Raw genomic sequence first — 27,986 nt, forward strand, 5'->3', positions numbered from 1 at the left:
GAATTAGAGAGTTAAACAGAAAACTGTAACAGTGAGTGGTTTTGTAAAAAGGAGAAAAATGAAAGGAGGGGAGGGGGGAAAGGAGAATAAGATAACTACACCTGGAGGAAAAGCAAGTCGGCTATGAAAAACAGAATCACCAAAGTGCAGCACCATTAAAAAGATGCACTGTCAATCTTTTGTATGTAACACTGAACATTCCCCTGAACATCCCGTCCAGCACGTCACTCTGTTCACCAAGGTGAAGATCAAGTCTTGCCTGACTCTGCACACACAGTGACAACAGCTGACAGCAAAAACAGACAGTTCAGGCACACAAAGTGTATCATGACAGCACAGTTAATGAACTATTAAGACAGTGGTTTTCAAAGCGGGGTCCAGAGACCCCAAGGGATCCTTGAGGGGCTCCCAAGAGATCCTCAGCAAAATGAGGAATAGTTTCATTTCACTGTAAATTAATTCACAAGAAATTGTTAGAATGCAGTAAATGTATGGGGAATCTTTTTAACATTTTCTCCTTTCTGGTTTGATGTTAACAATTTAACCCTTTGAAATGTGAGAAGATTTCTTTCAGGAGGAAAGGGTGATGAAATGAAAATTTGAGAATTGAAAATTAGCTTTTTTTTTTTTTTTTTTAAATGACAAGACAACTACATTTGTAATTATTAAAGTTATGTCCTAATGTAGCCTTTCACAATCATTTAATACTGAACACAAACCAAAATGTCTCTTGAAAAAAGGCTCCCTTGTAGGCCAAAATCACTTCAAATGGGGCTTAGTGAAGGCCAGTTTGGGGGTGCAGAACATGAAAAAGTTTGAAAACCCCTGTATTAAGAGACTAGTGTATTCCTTCCCTGGGAAATGGCCATAGAATGGATAATATTTTATGGCTAAAGCACCGGGGACAGGTTCCTTATGAGTACATGTAAAGCACATCAAAGTCACATCAAAGAACCACCACACAAATACCTGTATCACTCTAAAATGATAAAAAACAGAAATGAAACAATTACCATCCTGGATGTATTTCACAGTCACATTAGGGCAGCACATGCTATTGCAGAACTTTCTGCTGTACACTAGTGCTGTGTTCACTGTGTGGCCCAACAGGGCCCCACATGGCCGGCCTCTGTGACACAGTCGGTCTTTGACTACAGTCCCTGAAGGTCATGTCTGGGCAATTTGAGGGTAAACACTGTCATAGTGATAATCATGTGTACTGACAGGGTGCTACATTGCAACTAGCTCACCTCAGGATAATACTGATGTGACTGTTGAGATTTGGTTTGATTTTTGCTGTACTGTAACCTGGCACAGCTGGCACATCTCGCATGTTCATTGTGGTTTTGCTTACAAAACCATCTAGCCATACTCCTACTGAAGAGCCATTAGAAAGAACAAAATAGCTGGACCAATCAGTGTCCTTTGTGGGTGTGGCTTCGATGATGAAGACAGCAAGAAGCTACAGTGCACTGAACTGGAACAGGACATCAGTGTAGATTTTCTTACAAAAACTCAGACTTAATGTACTAATACTGCTAACAAGCTAGACACATGCTTAACAACATGCTCACTTGCTTTCATCATCACAGCTACTGCTGTTTGATTGGCTTCACCGTTCTCAAACAAATATGGTCCATTTGTCTGAGTGGATGGGCTGGCTAATGACAGTCATATGGTTGATCCAAGCACCAATCACTGCGTATTTTTGTAAACGCCCATTATTGCCACTCCTTTTCCAAATAGTTTGAACTAAGGATGGGAACTTCAAGTAATTAAATAGATGAGCACCACTGTGAAGAGAACACACTCTGCCAGCACAGAGGAAGCAACCACCTGCCACCACTTTGCATCCCACCAACAAAGACAAGTAGGCTCTGCTCACCTCAGGAAGGTTACAGTGCCACTCAGTGGACTCAGTTGGATCTGTGAGATTCAGGTGAGGGATTTAGGTTTTTTTTTTTGCAATGTCTCAGCAAAATCACTTTCCAAATTCAAAGTAGTATTTTACAAGTTGAGTAGGTGGTTACAAAATGAGTACTTAAGCTCTCGTTCCCATCCCTTGAATGAACCCAACAGTTCCTGAAGTGAACAACAAAAACAGGTGCACCAGGGTAGCTCACTGGATAAGAGCGCATACCATGTGTTAAAGGCTGAGTCCTGATCGCAGCATCCTAGGTTGGAATCCTACCTCAGGCCATTTGCTGTATTCTCTCTCTCTCTCTCTCTCTCTCTCTCTCTCTCTCACTCTCTCTCTCTCTCTCTGTCTCTCTCTCTCCCTCTCTCTCTCTCGACTGTCAAATAAAGCAGAAATGCCAAAAAATTAATCTTTAAAAAGAACAACAAAAACCAAATCTGCATATGGCTGTGCCAGGCTAGCTGTACTGCACATATAAGGCTGCATGTGTATATGGATATGTGTGAGTGTTAGCCAATCAGTCTTCATCCTTATGTCTCAACCCCACGACAAACCATTCTTTGAACCATTCGCTGAAATGCTAGGTCCACCCTCCACTGAATAACAACAGAGGCAGGAAATCTGTGGTAGCAATATATTCCCCACTGCTGACATGCAATGGCATTACAGTTGCCATTACAGTCATCAACAACAAAAGGAAAATGTAGCCCATGTTCAGCAATGTGACAATGTAATAATGCGGTCCAGAGGTGTGTGTTGACAAGATGATGATGTTACGCAACAACTGCAAACTTTCATATGAGGGAAAAAAACATTCTTACTGGACAGGTTCGATATTTTGGAACCTAGGCCCTGTTTACAGATTCCATGTGGCATTGTCCTCAAGACACAGAGACCATCATTTCACCAATCACTTCAGTATTGATCCTGACATCGATGTGCTGCAGGCTCCCACTCGGCTACAACAACAGTCAATGGGGCAATCACAGACGGAGTTGAAAAAATAATATACCGTTGCTTTTCCAAAACAAGAAGATCACCGTATACTGTTTCCAATCTCAGAATATTCTCCTGACAAAAGGTATCGCAAACTGAGCATTTTGTCAATAGTTAAAGGCTTAGACAGCAGTATTCTTTTGGGTCTTGTTTTGGCTCCTTACTTTACAGCTTGAAATTAAGTGCTTGGTTTGTGAAATAAACGAAGCATGGAAAAACCAAGCCGGAGACTGCAGCACATCGATATCAGGATAAATACTGTGAAGCAAGCAGTGAAATGATGCTCTCTACATCTGAAGATGATGCCAGATAATTTGTACTAGGGCCTAGGCTCCAAAATAATGAATTTATCCTTTAAGCTTGACAGAAAAAAAAAAAAAATAAATAAATAAAAAACACAGAGCTGCCTTATCATGATAGATGCCACTGATAGTATGGAGAGATAGATAGTTAAAGAAAGAGGCAAGCAGGCAGACAGTCATGCACACAGACAGGCAGGCATTAAGGCAGGCAGACAGTGTACCAGAGAAGGAGTGGGTACAGGCTCTTTGGGGCTGGTGACCACATTGGCCTTGTTGTTGATCTGGAGGGACAGAGTGAACAGACAGGAAGACAGACAGGGCAGAATTGACAAGGCTTAGTGTGAAGTTGGTCTTGAGGCCGCCTCTGTGGAGGGGAAAAAAGGGGGATCACACTTTTCAGAGTGGATAAGGAGTCGAAAAGCTGCAGAGAAAGGTTGGTGTCAACTGGTTAATCCCATCACTGTCCAAGCAGCACACGTCCAACATGTCGTGGGTCAACATGGTGAATGCCCCACCACAGAACAGCTTTGCCAAGTCTAAGTTTTGTTTGAACATGTTCAGCAAATCTCCACTGAATAGTATCTAGAATATTGTGCACATGCAAACTCTGTGATGAACAAAAGGATGCCAACTGACTAAGAGAGAAAAACGACACTTGTTTGTATTTGTTCAGCAGTGCTTCATTACAAATATCATCAGCATTAAAGTATCTTTCAAACTGTTTTTAAAATCAAAATGTTACACTGTCGCAGGTCAGAAGTGATAACACTGCTAGGCCTCTAAAGCTGTAGCACTATTCTACACTGATGTCTAACTTAACACTGAGTTCTGTCTCAGTGGGAGACAGAAAAAAGCTGATTTTTATGTTATTGATATCATCTATTTTATGCTATATGAGTAGAGAATTCAACCCCCACAAAACAAAAGCACAGCTTGCACTGCAAAAACGCAAAATCTTACCAAGATTATTTGTCTTATTTCAAGTCAAAATATCTCATTACACTTAAAATAAGACATGATCACCTCAGAAGTAAATTGTTTTTAGACAATTTTTTAATTTATTATTATTTATTATTATTATTTATTATTATTATTATTATTATTTTATTTTATTTTATTTATTTATTTATTTATTTTAATTTTTAGAAAATTTGCTTGTTTCATTGGCAAAATTTGCCAGTGGAATAAGTGAATAAGTGAAAATTAGCTAGAAACAAGAAACAAATTTTGCCAATGAAACAAGCAAATTTTCACTTGAAACAAGAGACAATTGTCTAAAAACAAGTTACTTCTGAGGTGATCATGTCTAATTTTAAGTGTAATGAGATATTTTGACTAGAAATAAGACATTTTTGACTTGAAATAAGACAAATAATCTTGGTAAGATTTTGAGTTTTTGCAGTGTGAAGTTGCTCTAATACTCTTGGTTTGGGCATGAGACACACTACATGACTACTGCCTGGCCACTGTGACTCAAATTCATGTTTAGACCCTGTTGGTGTTCAATCAGTTCAAATATCATCTTGTATCTGAGGGTTCAAGACTTCGATCTCTTGCTTCCCAATCCGGTCAAGAGCACCACCAATATTTAAACATTTGATTTTTAGGCCTCAAATACAGATGATTCTTGATGTCCTTCTGAAGTGTGCACTGGTAAGTGAATCAAATTTGAACACAAACCAGCAGCAACCAATGACAGCTGAGTGCCAGAGAAGGAAATATTTTTTTTGTTAATATTGTCAGTCATGTAACATGTTCCCAGCTCTAAGTAATATTGTGGGGGAATTATATGCAAGAACTTTCTACTGCTAACTACCCACTGCAGTTGCAGGTTGGGTGAAAAAGTGGCAGCAAGCTCAGGCCTACCCTTAAGGGTTCAGTAACATCCGTCTTCTTTTTCTGCATTGAGCAGTCACAACACAACAAGAGATAAAATGACAACCCATGTCAAATAGCCCAACAAAACACACACACACACACACACACACACACCCTTTTTCAGTTATAGGGAGAGTTCAGCAGAAGTGACATCTATTTCATGTAGCATAGCTAAGAGTGAACTATTTCTGCAAAAAGTTATTATCTCAGTCATACTGTATTATATGTGCTTTTTCAAGATTGCCGTACTAGGCACCAGGATACCAAGAGAGCAAATATCTTGTTCTGTGTGGAAGAGGAATGTTAGGATGTGGAAGTGTGTGTAATGTTGTGCTACATATGAATATGATGCAAATCATCCAAAGTCAGAACATTTCGCTGGTCCTCATATCTACTATGGGCAGGCTTGGGGCTTCAGTTTAGGGTCACAGGTAGAATTGGATTAGGCTTCTAGGGGTCCTACTGATCATCAAAACATACCCAAAAGTTCATGGGTGTTTGGAAGCAGCTGTCAGTGCAGCAGCATCAAAGTATTGATGATACTGTTAACAAAACACCAAAAACTTACCACCAAATATGTTGCCAAAATCAAGAAAAACAATAACTTTTCAAAAGTTAAGGTCAGGGTTAGTGATCAGGAAATGAATGAAAAAGGAAAAGTCCTCACAAATATAGTAATACAAACGTGAGTTGTGACGATTAGGGGCAGAGGGAGGAAGATGGAGTCAGGGGCTCATGAACATCCTAAACAAGGGTGAAACTGAATGAAAGATTTGGAAACAGAGGTGCATGCACTCCCACCCTGCTGGTGTTGATGGAAGATTTTTCAGCCTCCGACAGCTGAGCGGGGAATGATAGGGATATGAAGCCTCTCATCCAGCCTTGAATCATAATTTAATCATCTGCTATTCATTTCCAACAGTTTCCTCAGCTCCCACAACACATGCTGATAGTGTTGCTTGAGTTCACTGACAATGTTAAGAGTAGCAAACAACACTTACAAATATGAGCCCAAACATGTTGAGGTCCAGAGTGACACAATATATAAATTAGAATAAAATAAAAGAAAGACAGAAAGAATAGCTTTCTTTACAAGGACATGAACAGTGAGAGAGAAGCTGAACTTACTTTGACACCGTCTGGTTTTTTGTTCAGCAGGCTCTTGGCTGCTGTAGAGGGAAAGATCAAAATGCAATGCAATCAGTGAAAAATTGGAATTTATACACACACACGCACACACACACACACACACACACACACACACATGCCGAGCACTATGTCTACTCAAGGGCGGCCAATTACTACCCAACTCTGAGAGTGTGTCCTACTCGAATTGGAAGCAGAAGAGAAAAATGCAAATGAAGTCGAGACACAAAATAAAACTTAGTGAATCATTAGTCTGGTACATGCAATTAGTTACAGCTGACAGATCTACAGGAGACACTGGCAGCCTTGAGCAGTCATAGCAGCGGTCCTTCTCCAGGGAACTGAGGTCTTTTGCATTCTTACAGTTTTCACACACTTTCTTTCATGTCCTCACTTGCTTCTTCTCATTCAGGCACCAAAACATACACAACGTGCAGACCTTCATTTACCTGGGTTCTAGATGTAAGAGGAAGCAAGATAAGATCATGTTAATGGTGATCGTGTTGTTCCTCAAATTTGATGGCCAACAGATTATCACCTATTTATCACTTCACATGCAAAGTCTGAGTCATAGAGCAGGTGATTGTTTGGCCAAAGAGGGCGGCACAGGGTTTCGCGACAGTCAAGCTTTGATTGGTTGGAGTGATCTGTTTTATCATAGGAAATGTGTGTTTTAGTAACGAATAGAGGCTTTGCAGTTACGTTAACAACTCTCTGAGCAGCCACAGCGGGTGCCATCTTGGAGGACTCTTTGAAAATGTTGCTAGGCTCAACTAATGGCCACATTTGTAATGACAAAAGAGAAAAGCAAAGAGAGAAACAGCTGAAAACAATAGAAGCCATGGGTGTAGTTCTATAGAGCAATGCTGCACCTGAAATAATAAGCTCTGACATGGTAGATCTGTTTCTAAGTGTCTTGTCTCCAGCCCCACCTTCTGTTCCAAAACAGCTTGACAAGAGTCAGCTCAGTTTAGATGAACAAACAGTTGGCTATTGGTTTTGTTTGCTATCTAATTAGCCAGAAAACTAGCAAAGTAACTGATGTTAATGTGAAACAGTGAATTCACAATGCACTAGTTATGATCAGTTCCAACTTAAAATGGTGCAGAAATAAATGGTTATTTTGAATATGTTTGGGTATTTCTGGGTACTTTTGGGTAACTGAACACTTTTTGGTATTTCAGGGTATTTACCTATGGCTGAGTCATAAATTTGTAAATGTAATAAGCTGATCTCAGCTGTTGCTATCCGAAGCTGTTGACCTCCAACATGTCTACCACTGGGTGCTTTACGTCACCTGAAAGCCCTCTATACTGCTCGTGCTTTAGTAGACATGAGAGGGCACCGGGGCCCTGAACGCAACTTGACGGTGCAGTCTGGCACCTTGGAGAGGTGCCAACCATGCCAAGGACTCTTACCTTGCAATGATTTACCACACAAAGGGAAGGGAAAGGGAGAAAAACAAAAGTAAACACAAAGGGCATGTTTGCACTATGACGTTAAGTTACTGAAGTAATACTGATCCAATAAACTGTCAAGTCTTTTCACATCCAGATTAAAAGGATGACAGTGAAAATGTGAAAACACTGCAAAAGATGAGTCAAAAAAAGATGTCTTGTCATGTCTAATAAAGATATCAATACTATTAATTTCTCAGACTCAGTCTGAATGTACTGCCTTTTAGAGGGACCAGTGGGTGCGTACTGCATTGATCTGCATGGTCATTCAATCTCTATTGATATGAATTCAGAGGAAGGTGGACAGACCTGGGGCTGTATGTATCAAAGGTGTGTACGCATAAAAATGATGCTGAGCAAAAATCTACGCAAAGATCTGTATGTATCAAAGAGAAAATTGCAGGTGGCGCACACAGATTTTCACAGAGAATGTAAAGAGCCACTCGGAGAGATAATGCAGGAACAATTCCAAATGTGATTTTTTTTCTACTGTTCTTAGGCTCAGTGTCTCTGTTCTGTGTCCAAAAAATTACAGAGCAAATTTCAGAGCAACATTCATGTTTGCGCATTTTTAAATTGGTGTATTCTGCCCAAGATCAGACGCAAATATTTTATTGCTCATTATATGACAGAAATGTGGCGTTACAGTAAAACAGACAGTTAAAACACACACGTTACATCAGGGTGCGATTTGTGAAAAAAACATTTTTAACATTTTTATTTTTGAAAATAAATCACAACCACAGTGTGCCAAAATAGACTAGTATCTATTTTAGCCCATTAAAAAGTAATTAAAGTAGTGTAATGTTTTTACTGTCAGCAATGTGATGTCAAGTTCACGCCTTATCTTTTCCTCATCCAGACTCATAAGAGATGTGATCATATGCAACAAAACAAAATGCTAAATGCTAATTTAACATGCCAGAATTAAACCCCTGTGGATCATTACAGCACTGTGGATGGACGTGGCAACACGTCACTGTTTAAGTCAGCTCAGTGTGCAGTGTACTGCATCATCCCAGAGCCTCGCCGCGCTGTCATCTCTTCTGTCACTTACTGTCAAGTCAATTTATGATTTTATTGTTTTTGCACTATAGACTGTTCTCACACTGTAAGCACAGATTTTTTAGTAACCTACTTTATTTCAGATATTTTATATGGTTTATGGGTGAAGCAGCCTAAATCACAATGAGGGAGATACTTTTTTGTCTCCACCGGAGATAAAAACAATCCCTCCCAATCCTCCAGCAAATCACATACAGACTACTATTAAAACAGATATTCAAGTTCAAAGCACCTTTTCCCCACCAGGGGAAATCATTATAAATACACAAGCCAAAACATTTTACCCTCCAAAAAAACATATCTAAACTGTGTAAAGGTGTGCTCAATCACAATGACCTCATCTACCAATATTTCTGTTTCATAATCCATGAAATCACACTTCTTTTGTGCTCCTTTAGTCTCTGACATTTAATATGAACTTGGAGCTGGAAATCTTTAGGGCATTAACAGGCTAATTGTGGGAGTTTTCTGACCATTTAGGGGCAAAAATGGGAGTGCATACATGTACGTTCATGTGCGCACAATTCCACACTGATTTCTCTGTGTCATGATGAGAAATCTTTTCACACATGTGATGAAAAATCTCTGTACAGAGAAACTCAGAACTGTGTGTATCCATCCAGTTAGTGCGGATGCTGTGTAAACTTTGATACATATGACCCGTAGTCTATCGGGCTCTAAAGGCAAACACATTCAGAAACAGATGCATTCAAAAGAGCAAAAATGTTAAACAGCATTCAAATACCCAATAAAGAAATTGTCAGGACAGTTTCAATCCTAGCAATTCTGCTCAGAAGGTTAAAATGTCACACTGTCTTGAAAGGGATCATGATTTCAGGCAGGGGTAAAGGAAAATGGGCATCAACTATCAATCTTCATTAAATCTGGATTTGTCCTACCTGAGAAGTTGCGAGTGGCAAGCATTGTGGTCAGGATAGCACCCTAGGGAGAGAAAATGGACACTCTTAGGGGAAAGTGACACAAAAAACCTTCCACAGTGATGCTTAGCCACGACCTAAGTGGCTTAATGGTTCAATCCCCTTGTGACAAGACTCCACTAACAGACTCAGAGCATGACCAGCCTTGGCTCATTGCTAGTAGTAATGCTCATTAAAGTACACAATGTAAAACTGCATTGAGGTGAGGACTGTTTCAACTCAACTGGAAAAGAAAGTGGAATAGACATGAAATGTCTATTCCAAAAACATGAAATAAGCACACCATTTTATGGATAAGTGTACATGGTTCTAATTTTTGGCCTGACTTACTGATAAGTCACATGCTTATTTCACTGTTGTTAGGTAAGTCTAAACAGTCCTCATCTGAGTTAACCCTCAGTTTTGCATAGTGCACATTGAAAGCCAAAAGGCAGAAACAAAATGCATTAGAACTTAATCCTCTGATATTAGTCATTTAATTAAAAAGGGTAGCAAAATGTGACTGATTAATACGTATTCTATCTATACTGACTTGAATAACCTCTGAAATGAAGAAAATACAACCAGATTAGAAGGATCATACAATCTGTTCTCCATTTACTACAACTTCCCCACATTTTACATTGTAACAAACCATATTACAAATCACGCAAGGGTACTAAAAATGTCACAACATATAATCAAAATCCCTTATTATAATATATGAAATATGAAATATTAGATTTTTTTGGATAAATTTGCACATTATAATGTTCTGTACCACAGAAGTGATTAATTGTCTGTGCAAAGCAAACGCTTCCCTGCAAATGATTTTCCAAACGTATTCACTTCGACCAATTTCAAGCCATCAAAACACAACAGTACTGATGCTTTTAGGAAAACTAATGTGGACGACTTCACTACAGTGATGCAGGGGCAGATCAAGAAAAATATTCATGGGGTGGCAAAAGGGTTGTATGGAATCTATGGAAACATGGAATCTATCTATCTATCTTTCTATCTATCTGTCTATATCCACAGATATAGATATATAATAACTTGATAATATTTGAACACTTATGTCCCTCCCTCTTAAAATAATAACACAGAATCATATATTTATTTTAAGAGGGGTGCAGTTTTTAAGCCTGCACACACCCGCTCTACCTGCCCTCCCTGATATCATGGGCGTTTGCCTGTGCTCTGCTAGCCTCGTCACCCTCAAGATGGAAAAAATACATTGTTTATGCTTTTTAATACGCATGTTATGTGCATTATGTGCTCATGTATGGAGAATACTGAAATCACTCCAATACAAATTTAAACAAAGTCCTCTACCAACGTGATGACATCAGTTAATTGCTTACAGCTGTTGCCTTGGCAACATGAATCACCTGGAAATAGTCTGATTTGTTGTGAACCAAAGGCCCACGCCAGTTCTTCTGATTCAGTCTCTATGGTCTGAAGTTCATTTTCATATCATAGTGGAATGAATGGAAACCAATGGCTAGATATAATGTAGGTTGGTTTGGGAAACAATTAGCAGCAACATTTTGTATTACCTTAAACATGATTATAATTACTGGTATGGTCATTATATGCTGAGGTCAAAGAAGTCAGGGGTTCATCACTAAACTTGAGTTGCCAACTTGAAGTAGCTCATATCTGCCATCTTTTTCATGGGCTGTAAATGCAGTGACAGAACTGTTTTGTGAAGGCAGAAGTGAGGGACTGGGCTGCACGGTGTACCGTCCCTTTACGTTGAGGAGGACAGTCCTTACCTTGAGTTTCCTTCTGGCGTTGAATTTCTTCAGGCACTCCACAGTCTCCTGTCTGTGCATCATGGATGCCACAGTAGAGCGTTGCTATGGACACAGAGATAAGCAGTGTGATTGCGTGTGATGCGGCGCAATATGTGTGTGTGTGAGACAGAGCTGCATCAACCAACTGTTGTGTACAGGGTGTGTTCACGCTATTCTTTTTTTGGTAGAAAAAGAGCTACATTTTGTGTTGACAAAATAAAAACAAAGTGAGCCGCACAATGCAGACTGTTGGCACAATAATGTTAGAGGATCTTTTGGGCTTAGTGTTTCTTTACATGTTAAAATAAACATAACCTGCATAAACTTAATGTGTGTGTTTTTTTTGGAGGGTAGACTGTTTGCCCTGGCTTTAGTAATACAGGCAGATGCAAATCAGCTGCAACATGATATGAAGTTCCACCTCCTCTTCGTTGTAACTGGTTGGGCCACTTTTTCTGTAATCTTTGAACTTTTGTCAACCACAGAAAGTACTCTATTCTGCCTAAAAGAGCCCAGGTACAGTGATTTTTCTCAAGAGTTGTTTCTCTAGCCACCTATATTCCACTACCCATCGACTCTAAAGTAAAAAAAAAAAAAAAAGGTAGTGGTAGTTTGACAAAAGTCGATGTAAAACAAACAGGCATATGTTGAATCTGAGAATCTGTGCATCTGTGATCATATACTTGTGTGTATGAGTGTGCGTTGGACACATACGCAGATCCAGGGATGTTTGAGTGCATCTGTGGCAGTGACACGCTTGGCAGGGTTGATGGTCAGCATCTTGTTGATCAGGTCTTTGGCCTCTGGGGTCACAGTGTCCCACTCTGGAGAAGGGAACTGCCCAACGAAATACAGATATTATCTGTCATCCCACCACCTGCCCCCACTACTTAAGTCCTGTAAAATTGACAGTAAACATCTAATCATGCTTGTTTCCCGTCTAAAGTATCTGACAATCCATTTTTAAGCCAGAGAACCTCATTATGACATAAACTCTGAGCACCTAAAAGTGGTGGCATACTTTGACAAAGGCCTTCTGAATACTGTTTCATTTGCTTGCACATATGTGTCTGATCACCACCAACAGTGGTTTGGGTGATCAGACCTTCAACACGTCCTGGGAGCATTAATAACTAGCTGTGTGTGTGTGTGTGTGTGTGTGTGTGTGTCATAATGCCACGAATAAAATGCACTGACACTGCCCAAGCTTTGACACAGGATATCCATTCTGTTAATCAACTCTCTCCATCTATTTAATGCTTCCAGTCCACCACCAGACTACTGCCATCACATCCCTCCATCCATCAATTCACAAAGTGGATGATGACAAGATGCATTAGCTTTAGCAATAAAAACTGATGGTGTTGAGACGCATGGTTCCAAGTTCAGTGGACTCTGAACTCTCCTTGAAGATTGTTTTTTGCTTGAAGTCTGTTACAGTTTTCCAAGAGATTCCAATAAATACAAGGGATAGAACAGAGGCGATGTGTGGGAGCAGGGGGCTCTGAGTGTAACTCACATCATAAGCCCCAGCCTTAATCTGCTGGTACAGCCTGTGCTGGTCTTCATCCCAGAAGGGAGGGTAGCCCACCAGCAGGATGTATAGGATCACACCTGTAGCACAGATCACATACACATACGTACACATGAACACAAACACACATATAGACACACACACCGCCACACACACATTAAATAAATCTTTCAAGAAATCTCACTTTTATACTCATTCTGACATAACAAATAAAAAATGCTTGATGGTAATGACAAATGTTGACATAAAATCTCAAAAATGCTCTTGCTTGAGGTAGATAAACTTTTAATCCGACAAAAAGGAAATACATTTGTCAAATAAAAACAAAACACTGTCATGGGATTTAATCACATGACCAGTTGCTGTTTGACCTCTGACCTCAGACAGAGCTGCTGTCATGGTGGATGGCAGTAATTTCAACAGGTACACATGGACTGATGAAGAAATCAAGACATTTGTCTCATATGCAGTTTGCAAAGAACAGAACCACGATATTAGGAAAAAGCTGCATAATGTGATGTTTTACTAAAAAAATGCAAAACTTCATTTGTATGTTTCATGGAAGTGTGGCTAATACCCCACTTAGCATTCATTATGTATGTAAAAGCCTATATTCCATACTTTAACACTGTGATAAAGTTCAAAATATGTGCTGATAACCCAACTCTAATATCAAAATATTTGGAGGGGGAGGCATGATGAAAGACAGAAACCAACCGTTGTATTTGTATCTTTGTGTCTATAGCAGGAGCCTGTTTTGAGACTGGGTGGCCGGTTGCCAGGAAAAGATGAAAGCTCCTCTATCTGACTGACCACAAACAACGTTCACTGTGTGTGTGTGTGTGTGTGTGTGTGTGTGTGTGTGTGTGTGTGTGTGTGTGTGTATGTGTGTGTGTGTGTGTGTGTGTGCGTGTGCGTGTGCGTGTGCGTGTGCGTGTGCGTGTGTGTTTAGGGGGGTTTGACATGTTAAGCCCAGGTGGCCTGAACCATAATAAGTGTGCGTAATGAACATCAGCCATGATTAATTCAAGAGGTTGGGGCTCTCTGCACTCATGTGTGCTGCCTGAAGTGACACACACAGGACTCATCACTATTATCTGTCTGGGACTGACTCATCAGTATTACCTATTATTATTTTCAAACAGAATGCACTGTGTCCAACATAACAATCCTAAGGCATTTAAGTCTTAAACATGAGTGCTTATGAGTGCAATATGCACACTGCCTCCAAAGCAAGGTTCCCACTCTTTAAGAGAAATCATTTTCCTGGATTTTTCAAGGACACATTCAGTGATTATGTACATATCAGCTGTTGCTCACAGATTGTCTTAGAATGATTTAAAAAGGACAAAAAAGCCAAATAGCTCAAAACTGTGTGCAACCGACTTCTCAAACTGCATGCCAACATGTAATGTGCAATGTACATTGCACATTACATGTAAAAAAGTTCAACATGCAAACAATGTGCCATCGTGTTGACAACACGGTGTTCATCAAAGGGTTTGTTTTGTGTGTTTTTGACCTTTCTGAGCTTCCATACATTTAACTGTAGACTACTAGAACATGGCAGCTGCGTAAGATTGGCACTGAAACAGGGCGTCAGCGGCTACAAATGTACAATTTGAGTTTAGGAAAACATCTGAATATGTAATCTAATCTGAACTTGATAATTTTGCAGGATCTCACTACTATTTCCAGGACATCTGATCAGTTTTTAATGTTTTTTAAATTAAAAATTAAAAATTAAAACATTTTACAGATGTTCTACACAATTGGAAAACTAATCTATAAATCTGCAGGTTTTCCAGATTTCCCTAGCCCTGATCTATGTGTAAATAGTATATTCATAACCATATTTATAACTGCTTTATAGATGTAGGAATGAAAACATATTTTTTAAAAATAATTATTAACGTAACGACCATTATTAACGTAACATCACATAAATTGTTACTAACAATGGATTTGTAAAAAATGTTACAAATAGCATAATCAAGGTCACACCATATTACAGTTATTCTGATCCAACAGGAAGAAGAACGCTCCTGAACTGGTTATGCAGTAGCTGGTTATGCAAGACAGTGTGAAGGATATTGGTCTTTTTTTTTTTTTTTTTTTTTAAACCATACAAAAGATTCAACATGTTTCTGTCTCTTTTCTTGTGTGTGAACATACTCTTTAAAATTCACTTAATTTCAGAATATTTAATGTAATGTAATCTAATTACTAGAAAATCACCATAAAATTACCACAACATTACACACATACATGTGTGCATGTGTGTGTGTGTGTGTGTATACAGCTTCTTTTGATGTCAGTCCCTTTGTCCCTCCCTGGAGATGGCCTCTGATTGGCTGTTCTAGCCCATGATATCTGAGTAAAGCTAACAGTAAAAAGTGGCTCCATGCGACTTAACATAATTGAACAAATTGGTGTGGCGCACACACACAGTAGTGGCTGTAGTTTTCCTGTAGTGACAGACAGGCTGCCAGAGGCTTTCTGGCTTTGGTGGTCTTACCGCAGGCCCACATGTCCACTGGCTTGCCGTAGGGGTCTTTCCTCAGCACCTCAGGAGACAGATAACCTGGAGTCCCCGCAAAGCCTGAAACACACACACAGTAGATATGCACAGCTGTTACCTGAATCATTTTATGAAAATGGGACCTAAATATTTATCAGAAAAACCTCTGTGCTTGCTTCTCTTAATGTTGAACTTGGCCAAGGTCAAGAACCTCTGGAATGCTGACTGGGACATTAAACGAGCCCTTTTCCAAACCCAAACACTGCATGGTAACTAAGGATCAAAGGTCCTACAAGGTTATGCTTATGCAGTGGTTCTCAAAGTGGAGACACATGGACAGGGGGTCTGCAGAATAACTAACAGAATTAATAAATAATTGATAAATTGTGGTGCATCACTGAAATGAGTGACAGTGGGGAACCACTTGGACCACGCTGTGTAACAAAACAAGAGTATATCTGCCAAACACTCCCACCTGTTAGTTGCCAGCCAAGAGAGATTCTGATATGCTGTCACATTCATTCATTCACTTTCCAAGCCACCTATCCCAATTAGAGGCGCGGGGTGCTGGAGCCTATCCCAGCACTCATTGGGCGAAAAGCAGGTTGTCACACTGCATGTCAATCTTCAATCAATCACATGTGGTTTAGGATACTGTTTGTCCTAGCGCTGTTTAGCCAACACTGCTTGGTTATGTCATACTTAGTGATACCAGGTACTTGTATCTGTCTTGTCCTCTATTATACTGACCATTTTCTTTTTTTAAAAATTAATTTTATTGTGCTTCATTATTGTGTGGATGTTGTGTTTTTTCTATCACCTTGGAGGCAACCAAATTTAAAAAAGACCTTCCATTGCGTTTTGCACGAAAAAGTATAAAGTACATAGTTGAAGCTGTGAAGCCATGCAGCCAAGCTAGGATGCTAGCAGACCAAAAGAAATTGCCCATTGAAAGGGTGAGAAATACACCTGCAGAAGTGATGAGCCATGAGAAGGCCAGAAAGGTAAACCTGTCCATGATGGCTCGATGGAGCTCATACTTCCAGCGGCACTCACAGCTCACAGAAGTATCCAGAACTCATTTCTGAGGCCATGCAAAAATGGTTTCCCTTTCCTGCCATAAACTGGAAAACTATAGTGAGAGACAGGCCCATACATCTCATTAATTTACACGGTAAGCGGCCATGATTGTAAACAGCGAGAAAATACCAAACTGTGACGCAAAATAAAGGTTGTGTTGTACATATTTTGTAGAAAAGCTGTAATTACTATGACATTTTCTATGACAGTTGTGATACTTATAACTGTTTTTTTCCCCAGTGTTGTTGTCCAGAGGGGGGGTTAGAGGGTCCAAAAAACTTCTCCCTGCCAACAGGTCCCCGGCCTTAAAAAGCTTGAGAATCACTAGTTTAGAGGCCTGGTTTAACAAGCTCCAAGAAAAGACATCCTCCCTCTGAGGGAATGTCACTTGGCTAGGGATCAGCAGAATGCAGCCTACTTCTCAAAAAGCCACAAAGCACCCGCAGGCCCTTGGGCACAGAGACGTAGTAGTAAGTCAGAGCACAGAGTGAACTGGTTCCAGGTCCTCAGATGATGCCTGGCGCTGGGGATTAGGCTAATTATTCTCATTTTCTATAGGGATTAGGGAGTAGAAGTGGGCCTACAATCCATGTAATCCAAGCTTGACATAGGAGCCCACAACAATAGCACATCAAGTCCCACATTCACATAACTGGGTTTGAGGAGGGTGCACTTGTGGGCTCAGAATGACGAAATGGCACAGTCATAGATCTTCATTTGATTTGGGTGCTTCTTACAAACTTGGATGCAAATCCTTCATTGTTCCACTACAGATTTTTAAAATTTGCTTTATCTCACCACCAAGTTGCCTGAGAAAAGCAAGTGGCAACAGTCCAAAGGGAGACATGCAGAATACAAGGATGAGTAATGCAACACTATGTCCAATTCCTACAAGTGTCAAGAACGTTTTAAGTAGAAAGGTTTGAATAAAAAGCATGAAAAACGATTACCCACAGCATTATGAGGGGGTGCAAAATCTCTGCAGAAGAGCATACAGAAACTAAAGCCCCATTCAGACAGGATTAGTTTCACAGGGGGACGTCAGGTAATTTCGGGTATCACAGTTCCATCATAGCACTGTTCAGACAGGATAAGTTTTCAGGACGTCTGTAAAGTAAACATTAGCGCAGGATCTCTGTAATGCATTTGGCCTGTTTGGATGGGATAAAGCATCTCCGTAGTAGGTCTAGTAAAAACAGAGATGGACATATCTATATCTCAGGGGGTATAGAGGTGAACAGGACTAACTTTTGGTGAATATCCAACATGCGGAATATCTTGACAGTTGCACAGTCCTGGCAGAGGCATGCACTTTACTGGCTGCTTTTTTCTAGTTTGTCAAGTGAGGAAGCACTGGGTGGTGTGACTGCAAAACTGATATACTCACCAAACCATGCCTGCTGGTCTCCCTGCACCTCAATGGCCAGGCCAAAATCTGCAAGCTTGACCGCTGCCCCCTTCAGTTTGCTGGCAAGGAGCAAATTCTCAGGCTTGGAGTGGAGAGACAGATGAAAACTTTTTAATACTTTTTCATGGACATTCTGACATCAGCTGACATTGTACATAAACTTGACAGAATTTAAGAATTTTTGTTTGGTCACTGGCAGCTCATAAGCAGGTTTAAACAATGGGGACTCCTATTATGATTCCCCAAGTAACTGTAACGTGGACTGATGTCATAAAGTATGCTTCAACACAGTGCAGCTATGACTAATGACTGGGCTAGTGGCCAACTCTTGCACCTAACCAGTCTACAGGATTAAAATGTCTGCTGGAGTCAGGCATGGTCACTGTCAGAGTTCAACCGCTATGCCCCGAGTGACTCAATACACACACACACACACACACACACACACACACACACACACACACACACACCACACATACTCACAAGCACATAAACCAACACAAAGCCATGACTGGCTAATGTTGTGTAACAAGCCTGATTACATTCAGGTTCAGCCAATGGCCACGCCTGATTTCAGCCAAGTGGCATGGGTGCATGTAATTGGACAAGATGCCGGCAGGCTGTCATCTAATTGGTTGGGCATGTCCGGCCAGTGGAAACGGATTGGGTGAGAGAGGTCGACAGTGACTCATGCCAAACGCCAGCAGCAACAGAAGAAGAAGAGGAGGAGGGCGGGGTTTTAGTAAAGGTCTCTGGGTTTGGAGAGGATGAATAATGTATTCGCTGACATTTTCAAAGCAGTTTCCTCCATGGAGCCAAATAAGAAATTATTCAAAATGCCTAGGCATATAATGTAATAACAACAAAAGGGAAGGATGCCGTTGATCAAGTGCTCTTTGAAGGGAAGCTGCTTTTACCTGTCAACAATTACATTCAGGTGCCTCAAGAGAGTTGCCTATACTGTGCTATATCCTACATATCACTCCTGTTTTTACAGTATGCAGTATTCATTCCAGAAGCCACTGAGCAGGTCATTCATTGAAATCCATTTCATCAGTCAAATTGGTGCAGATTTTCATGATTGCTTGTGCAGTTAGTAGAGCATTCGTGGATTAGAAGTCGTGCAGTTCAAGAGGACATGCTATAGGGAGTGGGTGAAGAGTGGGAGTGGGGGGAGGGGCTAGGATAAATGCAGTCAACAGCGCCATGCAGTCATTGCAAATGTACCACCCAAACCACCCTCTTCCAGCCCCAGAGAACAACCATTTAACCTGGTGAAAGGGAGTTTTGTCAAAGGAAGGATGAGGAGAAGAGGGGGGAAAAAAGTTTAGTTTGATCAGTTCATTTATTACACATCAAAGTATCATCCCTAAAAATGTTCTTGAAAGGTTGTATCCCTAAAAAGTTTTTAGAAAGTGCTACATGATCTGCTTCGCTATCATAAACATTGTACTGTATGGATGACAGTAACTTGGTGTAGCTGTTATATTTTTCATTACTGATCGCTAAACCCTAAAATGTTAAGACAGACTTGAATTACAGCCTTGTGTGGTTTATAGGCCTGCAGATGAAGTTCCAACAGCTGTACATACATACACACTATATGAAAGAGACAGATTGACAAATTGACAAATTTGACAAATATACCCAGTAAACATCTGATGGATGGCAATGTGCAAGAGGGGGCCACGATCAGTATAAAATGCACATTAGTTTTACAGAATAATATAAAGGCAGGGTACAAATTCATACCACCACAGCTGTGCAAACTGTTTGGAAATGTTGCAGCTAGCAGCTATAGATGACTGGATGTCATTTCAATTTTCATTTTGGTGCTATATGTACATCCGTTGGATGGGTTTTTCACCCCCTTCTGTCTGGTTGTTTGTTTGTATTATAGCAGGATATCTAAGAAATGATGGATGGATTTGCATAAAACTTTGTGGAAAGGTTAGTCATGGGTCAAGATTGAGCTGATTAACTTTTCATGCTGTTTGGTCAAATGGGGGAAGTGGCAATGGGTGTCACCGATCACAAGGTGATGGGCCAAATCCCGATATCCACTTAGGGGTGTTCCACTGTCAAATTGTCATGAGGGCTCGCTGGCAGACATTTTGAGCCCTTATTGCACACTTTCCGTCAGTCTGCATCTCTGCAAACTTTGTCTGAGAGAATTACCCATTCGTTGTGTTGTGACGTGAAACAAAGGGAAACCAGTGGAAGCCCAAAAGCATAAAAAAACAAAACAAAAAAACAAACAAACCCAAAAAACAATAAAATGGAAAAAAAGATAGAGGAACGGTAAACAAACAAGCAACCAACTGTAATGTTAATGTTACAAGAAAAAAAGAAGTTTTCATGTCTGCCTAAATTTACAAAGAAACACTACATTGACAAGGATTTAAGATGTTACAAAAAAACACATGAAATCAGAGAAAAGCAAGCATATCCTATGTTATAAACCTAGTTTATTCATCAATCATTTCCTTCTTAAGATAATATAATATGTCGCAATGTGCTGTCCCTTCCCATTTATACCATTTGTAGCCCTTGCAGCCTCTCACACTCAATCTCTCACCAGGTGTAGTCAGTTAAGTCTGTGAGGGTTCAGGGCTTAGGACTTAGGGGGGGACATTGTGATTGGGCCATAGACTCACATAAAACCACATGACTTGTGGAAAGGTTGGTCAAAATGAAGCATGGCAATGGGTGTGGCCTATCACGAAAAGGTGCATAACTTCCAAATGGATTCACATAACATGGCAAAAATTTGTGGAAAGCTTGGCCGTGGGAGAGGGAAGAGCTGACCCAACCTTTGTACATTAGATTGTACACCTGTACAATCTAATACGGTTCAATGCAACAGCTTTGCAATAAATTCTACATTTTAAGAAATGCTGACATTGTGGAACATTTGTAAATTTACTTACATGTTTGTTACTGAGGTTGTAGTCTGCGGAGGTCTTGTACTGGACTACATTATATTTAGAGATGTTTCTGATTTTTTTGTACTCCCTATTTATATACATGAGGGGGGCAGAATATTAGGAACACCACTCAATAAATTGTAGTCCAGTACAACAGCAGCACTATCTATGAGCTCAGTGCCTAACATACAATTGAATTGAAATGACTTCTATTAATGTGACAAAAAGAAAACCTGAGCATTAAAGGCATCATAAAAGTAAACTTTATGGCAGAACAGTTGTATTGGGTTGTATTAGATTGCACAGGTGTATCTAAAAATAAAGTGGCCACTGACTGTATAAGACATGAAAATGGCATTGGCAGAGATATGCACTCTCTCTAGTTACACGTTATCAGGTTAGTGTATGAATGCCAAAATGTTTTCTGGGTATGTATTCTGAAACAAATATATAAACTTTCCTGGGTGTCTGTATCTGTGTACAAGTGCAGTTCATATCAGATTGATCAGGAGTTCTCTGTAATGGCTGTAATTGGATTCTGTCTAACACAGCCAGCCAAAAAGGAGATGTATTTGCTGGTAAGCTAATCTAGCCTCAGAGATCCCCTTCTACCTGGAGGGCTACTACACACAATTCCGCTGACAGCTATTGCCAAAATGTTGAGTATCAAGTTTCCTCAGTTTTTCTTTACTTTTTATCTGAAAAGGGAAAATCCTACATCATTCAACAAGTGAATCAACACTTTCCTGCATATTGCTTTTAGAGGGCAGTGAGAGAAAAGAGGGGGAAGCCATAAAAATTTCATGCAATTGTGCACTATCTTCATCTTTGTGGTCTGCCATTTGTACCATCAGACAGAGAAGTATCAGCAAAAGGGAAAGAAGAAGAGGAAGTAGAAAAAGATCAAGAAAACCAAGAAAAACATGCAGAAGAAGAGGAAGGAGAGAAGCAGATCAAGAACGCACAGAAGAAGAAAAAGCAAAAGCAAAAGAAATTGGCAGAGAAAAGAGAGCATCAATCATCTGAAAGGAATAATAGGGAAAAGAGAAGGAAAAGAATATGAGGAAGAAGAGCTAGTGGAAAAAGAAGAGGGAGGAAGGACAACAAGAGTGGGATGTGTGGTCTGCTGCAGTGTGGCTCTGCAGTAGCAGTGCTTGAAAAGACTTTCAACCAGATGACCTGACTTAAAACCCTCATTTTAGCAATCACCTAGCACTGCCACTTGAGCAAAGCCCTGAACCCTCGATAGATCTAACTGAAAGTTATATACACACAGGTAATTCTTGATGATGCCAAGAAATGATGAAACTGTAGCTATCCAAATGTAGACCTGTAAATAGCATTGCTGCCTCACAAAAGTTTATTTCAGACTGTACTAGCATGCAGTAAATCCATGTGTTTAGACGCCCACATACACTCTAAAGCTGTACAGAAACTTTATTAAGGCAACTATTTATTTCTAGGCTGTTGCACTGTATGTCTAAATGCATTCCTTGTACTGTCCAAAAATCATTACTGAGAGAAAGTAAATCACATGACAGTGCAGAAATAAAGTGTTTTCATAGTGCCTCTGCACGCCAGCTTGCTTATTTGTTCAGGTCATATTTGTTTTGGCTTTGTGTTTCTGCAGTGAGCCATGGTAACTGCCTGGCAACAGCCAATCAATGCACAAGAAGAGCGCGCTCAACGAATGCAAAATGGCGACTTATTGTTTGAAAAGGTAAACTGAACCTCAGACACACCTGACTCATTTGATTGGCAAATAAGATCTTTGGAGCCAAACCAGAGTGAGAAAACCAGCGGTGGAAATGGAAAAAAACAGTGAGGAGGTGAATGTTTTAATGTGTTCAATCTCCAACATCTCAAATTCTTCAGCAAGAAGGCATTCTAGTCACTCCAAATGTAATAAAGTATAAGAACAAGGAATGGAAATATTAAAATGGCTACATAGCTGACTGATCCAAGTATTTTTTTGATGCTGACACTAACAGAACTTACAAAGTGATCTCATTAACTGCAACACTAGTTTTGTTATATACCATTTTTCTTGTCCATGTGAGGAAGTTTTTTTTGTTCTAAAAGATGCCTGAGGGATCACCTTGCAAAGCATAAATATGCCATTAGACTTGATGATTGCTCCATGGCTAGTATAGACACATTAGTGAATTTCACAATCCAGCTGAGTCTTTATTGCGCATACAGGGCATGAGCACATTAAACCTTTGGTCAGGGGCAGTTTTAGAATACAAAAAACTTAGCCAAAAGGAAGCTTTTTGGATGCATTGTGTTGAAATATCCAGGTCTCAATGAAGTTATTGACTTTACCCGTTTTCTGTAATCATTTTTGCACAGGTTCTTTTTATTTTTACAGCCTATGTAGATCTAATATACAGGTAACGATTTCCTTTTCCCTTCATGATATACATGTATTTTCTCTGGGTAAAGTGATTGCCTCCCATTGGTTGTTGCAGCTATACAGGTGACATTTTCTTGTTTCCAAGAACAACCTTAATGTTTTTGATCAGTGTTTTACCACAAAGAGCACAAAGAGCTACATCTCTCTACCTTTGCCTCCAAAAAATTCTACTGTGACAAGGTGAAAATTTGACTTAACCACTTCAATGCTTGTTTCAGATGTTCTTCAGACACACGGGTCTTTTGATCGAGGCCATTTGGTTTTTTCGGGTTTTTTTTAACTAATTGGAAGGACTGTGAGCCCTATTTTCAGTCCCATTAACACATTTATGTAGCCATTACTGGGTCCAACAGACAGGCTGCCTGAATGGCTCAGTGGAGGCATGAGGGCTGATATTCTTTTGAAACATGACCCTGGACAACAAAAACTAAGACCTCAAAATTATCTACGAGGAAGACAACTATACACTGGGAGGCAGAACCAAAGGAATTGAAGAAAAAGAAAACGCACTATGAAGAAACAAATATAAGAAATGTCTGGATGACAGGTTTGACATAAAAAATTTGGGCATAAGAAGATGGAAGGGAGGGGCATAGTAGAGGGAAAAAGAAGGATTTTTTTTTGGTTGTTTGTTTGGTCTCCCTGGTGTGTCTACTCACCTTCAGGTCGCGGTGGACCACACCCATCTGGTGGCAATGGAGTACAGCCTCTAGGATCTGCTGAATGCAATGACTGCATGCAAACACCAGGGGCGTGGGTTAGTGACAAGCTACCACACACTGTCTGTGGCTCAGAGCTCGCATTGAGACTCGGGGAGCCGCTGGCAATGTTAGCAGGGATAATGTATAGCACTCTGGCAACCACCCCAGCTACACAGTCAAAATGAGGGGTAATTTGGCAAAATTCACATTAATTTGTGCACTGAATATTTGTTTGATGACATAGTGACTGCTGATTGTGACAGGCCCAAAAAACAGACTAGCTGTAATAATGTCATCCCTCCAACATGCACATAAGGCTGATTCTCCACCCGAGTCTCAAAACAGAAGTGGTGTTAGCTCCTGGCCAACTGGAAGCCAGACCCTGGGAGGGTGAAGAGGGAGATCGGGGGATGGAGAGATGGTGAGGCAGAGGTCAGCATGGCGTAGATCTCAGTCACATGCTGGCAAGTTCACAGAGTCTGCAGGTTTCCATTTCAACTAAGCACTACAACAGCAAAGTTCACTGGTTTATGACCCTCTTTCTGGCTAAAGGAATGTTAATCAGTCCTAAGTGTGGTATTGACAGAATAACCTAATTTAAACCATCAATGTCACAGAGCTGTACTTTAGAGCACTGCAATGGAAAAAAAAAAACAATTGAGTCAAAAAGCAGAAAACGTGGCTAACAGCATTAAATATTGTGTAGGCAACTTTTTTCTCCATAATTTTGACAAATCGATATGCATGAAGCGTCCAATCCAAACCAAATGTAAAAAAAAAAACACATCCAGCCTGGAGCTGTATTAAAAGTGGTTCCGGTTAGAAAGTTAAAAGTTCACCCAGTCTAAAAAGTTACCTACACAAGCTTTAAGGCACACACCATACAATGTCACAGCCGATTTAGACATCCCAAAGAGTCCCTGATACATGTTGTTGCTTGCATAGTGTTAGAAGCACATCACTCCCGCTGTCAATGCAGTGACCTTCTCAAATGTCCGAATCATTTTCCAATATGTTTGATATTTTCAGCTTTTGCTCCTGCATTTGACAGGGTACAACGAGCCAATCTGTCACACTGGTCAGTCAGATTTCAGCACGATATGACATAACTATCTGTTTACTGCAAAGAAAACAAACAAGCAGACAACTACAGTGCCACTGTTTTTATGGCAACTTTCTCACCTCCAACCTTCTTTGTAAATCTGACTGACTCAATTCTCTACACCCAAACCACAGTATATCTCTTGCGTCCATCTTTACGTATGCTAGTGCAAAGAAAAAATTGTGGGGAATTGATCCATAACTGTTGTTATGGATCAAGCTATTGATTATGCCAATTTGACAAAATGGGATGTGACAGTGGGTGTGGCCTATTGCAAAAAGGTGTATAACTCCCAAATGGATTCACATAACACCACAGGGTATTGTGAAAAGACCGGAGACACAGAAGAACAGATTATCTTTTCATACTGACTGGCCAAAATGGGTTGTGACAGTGGGTGTGGCCTATCACAAAGAGGTGAATTACTTGCAAATGGATTCATGTAACATGACAAAACTTTGTGGAAGCTTAGCCATGGCGCAAGGAAAAGCTGATTAAAGTCTCATGCCAACTAGCCAAAAGGGAGTATGGCGGTGGGTGGGGCCTATCAATGGCCTATTAATATTTGAATGTTTGAATTTATTAAACAAAAAGCAGGAAACCTAAGAACTGATAAATTTTTAATTTGGTCAGCTATGTGATGTGGAAATACCATATCGTCAACACTGTATAGTGTTGGCAGAACAATGCACTCCACTGAGTGCTGTCTTTCTAGTTTTACCTACAACACAAATATTTATGTATGAATGTATTTATTTATTTATTTATTTAGTTCACATTATTGATATTCATGTTGAAGTTATGGTGCTTGTAATTTTGGTTGTGGTTAAAATACGCAGTGATCTGTGACATTGATTGGTGGTTTTGACTTGTTTGCTATGTTATTGCTGCAACAGCCTTGACTTGAAGTCAAAAATTTTGCTACCATAACAACACTAACGTAGTGTTTAGCTGGAAAGCAAACCTTTATACTCTTTGTCTTCAGTGGTACATGGTTGAGTACCACTGGCGTACGTCTAGAACCACTGGGTGGTGGCTAAACCACCCCTCCTTGCCCGATCCTCCTCTTCCTCCTCATCTTCCTCTTTTCTCTGACCTCCCTTGGGTCACAGCCTCACAGCGGCTGTTTCAGAGCATGGTTTTGAAGAGATGCTACATGCACTTTGTGCCTTGGTATACAGGAGGGTGGGGGTAGGGGTGGGAGGAGGGGGGTAAAATGACATCTACCACCTCCCCCTGGCACTACCCTACCTATCGCCTCCTCTCCAGCCAACCTGCCCACATTGCCCTCTAGTGGTTGGATTTTAAAAGATGTGCGCAGGGGTGGTGGTGGGTGAGGATGGCTGGCAGAGAAGGGGGTGTGGTTTTGGAGGAGGCGGCACTTGGTGATAGGTTAATTGGTTGATTGATCAGGCAGTGGAAGAGCAGGGCAAGGTGCCGGAGGTGGGCAGGCCTGAGTCTTTTTGTCGTTGCTGTTATTATTGCCATCATTTACTAACCTTTAGGTCCCTGTGCACTATGCCATTTATGTGGCAATGATTTACACTTTCTAGAATCTGCTGTATGCAGTGACTGTGGAGGAGAAAGAAATCAGGCCAGAAGCAAAAAGGAGGAGAGGAAGAGGGAGAACAGGTAAATGTCAGAAAACAACAAAGAAAAAAAAGGCAGACAAACAGACCAAACACAGATGGCAAACACTGAGTTGACAAAGGAGAATTTTTAAGCTGGATACTCAAGACAGAGAAGGAAAGGACATGTGCATTTTCTTTTCATCTAAAAAGAACTTTCAGAGGGTCAGATTTAAAACAGTCTGTTAATAGCTCTAACACAAAATCCACCACAAAACAGAATCTGGGGTGTCGGGGTGTCTCATGGGTGTCGATCCATGTGCCTTGGAGGGCCAAAAACCACACATTTCACTGATTAGTCCCTCCTCTCTGCTTGAAGGTGAGGTCATCAGTGAAATCACCTGGTGGAGTTTTTGGTTAGAATGAAAACCTGCAGCCTCTTGGCCCTCCATGGCACATGGATCGACACACCCCTAATCTAAGGCAATCAGAAAGATCACACAAAGAAAATACAGCAATTGTGATGATTTCACTGGTAAAGACAAATATTGGAGCCCCTCCATCAACTGATAATGAAGATGAACATAGGTAGTTTATAAATGAAGGCATCAATGAAGTAAAAAAACCTCCTGTTTTGGGTGGACTTTTAATAAAAAGGAAACAGAGGTAAAGACAGGAGAGTTGTCTTGTAAAGGAAGAACAGAGATTAAAAAAAAGGACTTTAAGCATAAGGCATATCAAAGACAGCACAAACACAGACATATATATACAATATATATAAAACGGAAGAGGGAACACAATGTAATATGCTACTATACACACTATATAGTGAGGAGGGGCTGCATACATTCAAGGATACAATGATACATAGAGTAATGTATGCAGAAACAGTTTGGTTTGTATGTCAGTATGTGCATGATTGCACATGGATACATGCACAAATGCATTTCTTTGATTTTGTTAATCATGCTGTGGTATATATCTGCCTGCTTGAATGATGCCAAAGTAGATTAATCAATAGATCTCACATCATAATCATACAGTAAATTCCAAGATATCAACACATCTGTGTAGGCTAATAGTACATTGCACTGACCTTGCGTCGGCTTCACTGTAGTACTCTCGGGCTACAATGTCTTCAAACAATTCACCACCAGTAACTCTGGGATACAAAGAAACAGACAAACGGAAACACAGAATGCAAGAGTGAAAAAAATTAAATATGTCTGAATGCGTCTGAAAGTAAAA

General features: G+C 40.3%; 1 protein-coding gene and 1 long non-coding RNA gene across 8 annotated transcripts in view; one reads left to right on the forward strand and one right to left on the reverse strand.

Moving 5' to 3' along the window:
• Window positions 1–26,735, forward strand: LOC115376147 (uncharacterized). Its single transcript, XR_003929780.1, has 4 exons — window positions 1–170; window positions 19,975–19,978; window positions 20,037–20,047; window positions 26,724–26,735. It is a non-coding gene; the product is annotated as an uncharacterized LOC115376147 (long non-coding RNA).
• camk2d1 (calcium/calmodulin-dependent protein kinase (CaM kinase) II delta 1) overlaps window positions 1–27,986 on the reverse strand; it is a 123,721-nt gene that overhangs the window by 15,533 nt on the left and 80,202 nt on the right. For 2 of the 7 annotated variants that reach the window (XM_030075617.1, XM_030075619.1), the window contains exons 5-13: window positions 27,835–27,900; window positions 24,027–24,099; window positions 18,004–18,106; window positions 15,534–15,617; window positions 13,001–13,095; window positions 12,196–12,318; window positions 11,461–11,544; window positions 9,662–9,704; window positions 6,223–6,263 (exon numbers count right to left, since the gene is read on the reverse strand). In XM_030075617.1, the coding sequence (XP_029931477.1) occupies window positions 6,223–6,263; window positions 9,662–9,704; window positions 11,461–11,544; window positions 12,196–12,318; window positions 13,001–13,095; window positions 15,534–15,617; window positions 18,004–18,106; window positions 24,027–24,099; window positions 27,835–27,900 (712 nt within the window). Of the gene's footprint in view, window positions 1–5,082; window positions 5,116–6,222; window positions 6,264–9,661; window positions 9,705–11,460; window positions 11,545–12,195; window positions 12,319–13,000; window positions 13,096–15,533; window positions 15,618–18,003; window positions 18,107–24,026; window positions 24,100–26,669; window positions 26,743–27,834; window positions 27,901–27,986 lie in introns of all 7 variants that reach the window. The other 5 variants (XM_030075618.1, XM_030075616.1, XM_030075615.1 and 2 more) reach the window with 4 other exon arrangements.

Source organism: Myripristis murdjan, chromosome 18 (assembly GCF_902150065.1).
Source record: "Myripristis murdjan chromosome 18, fMyrMur1.1, whole genome shotgun sequence".
Lineage (NCBI taxonomy): Eukaryota > Metazoa > Chordata > Actinopteri > Holocentriformes > Holocentridae > Myripristis > Myripristis murdjan.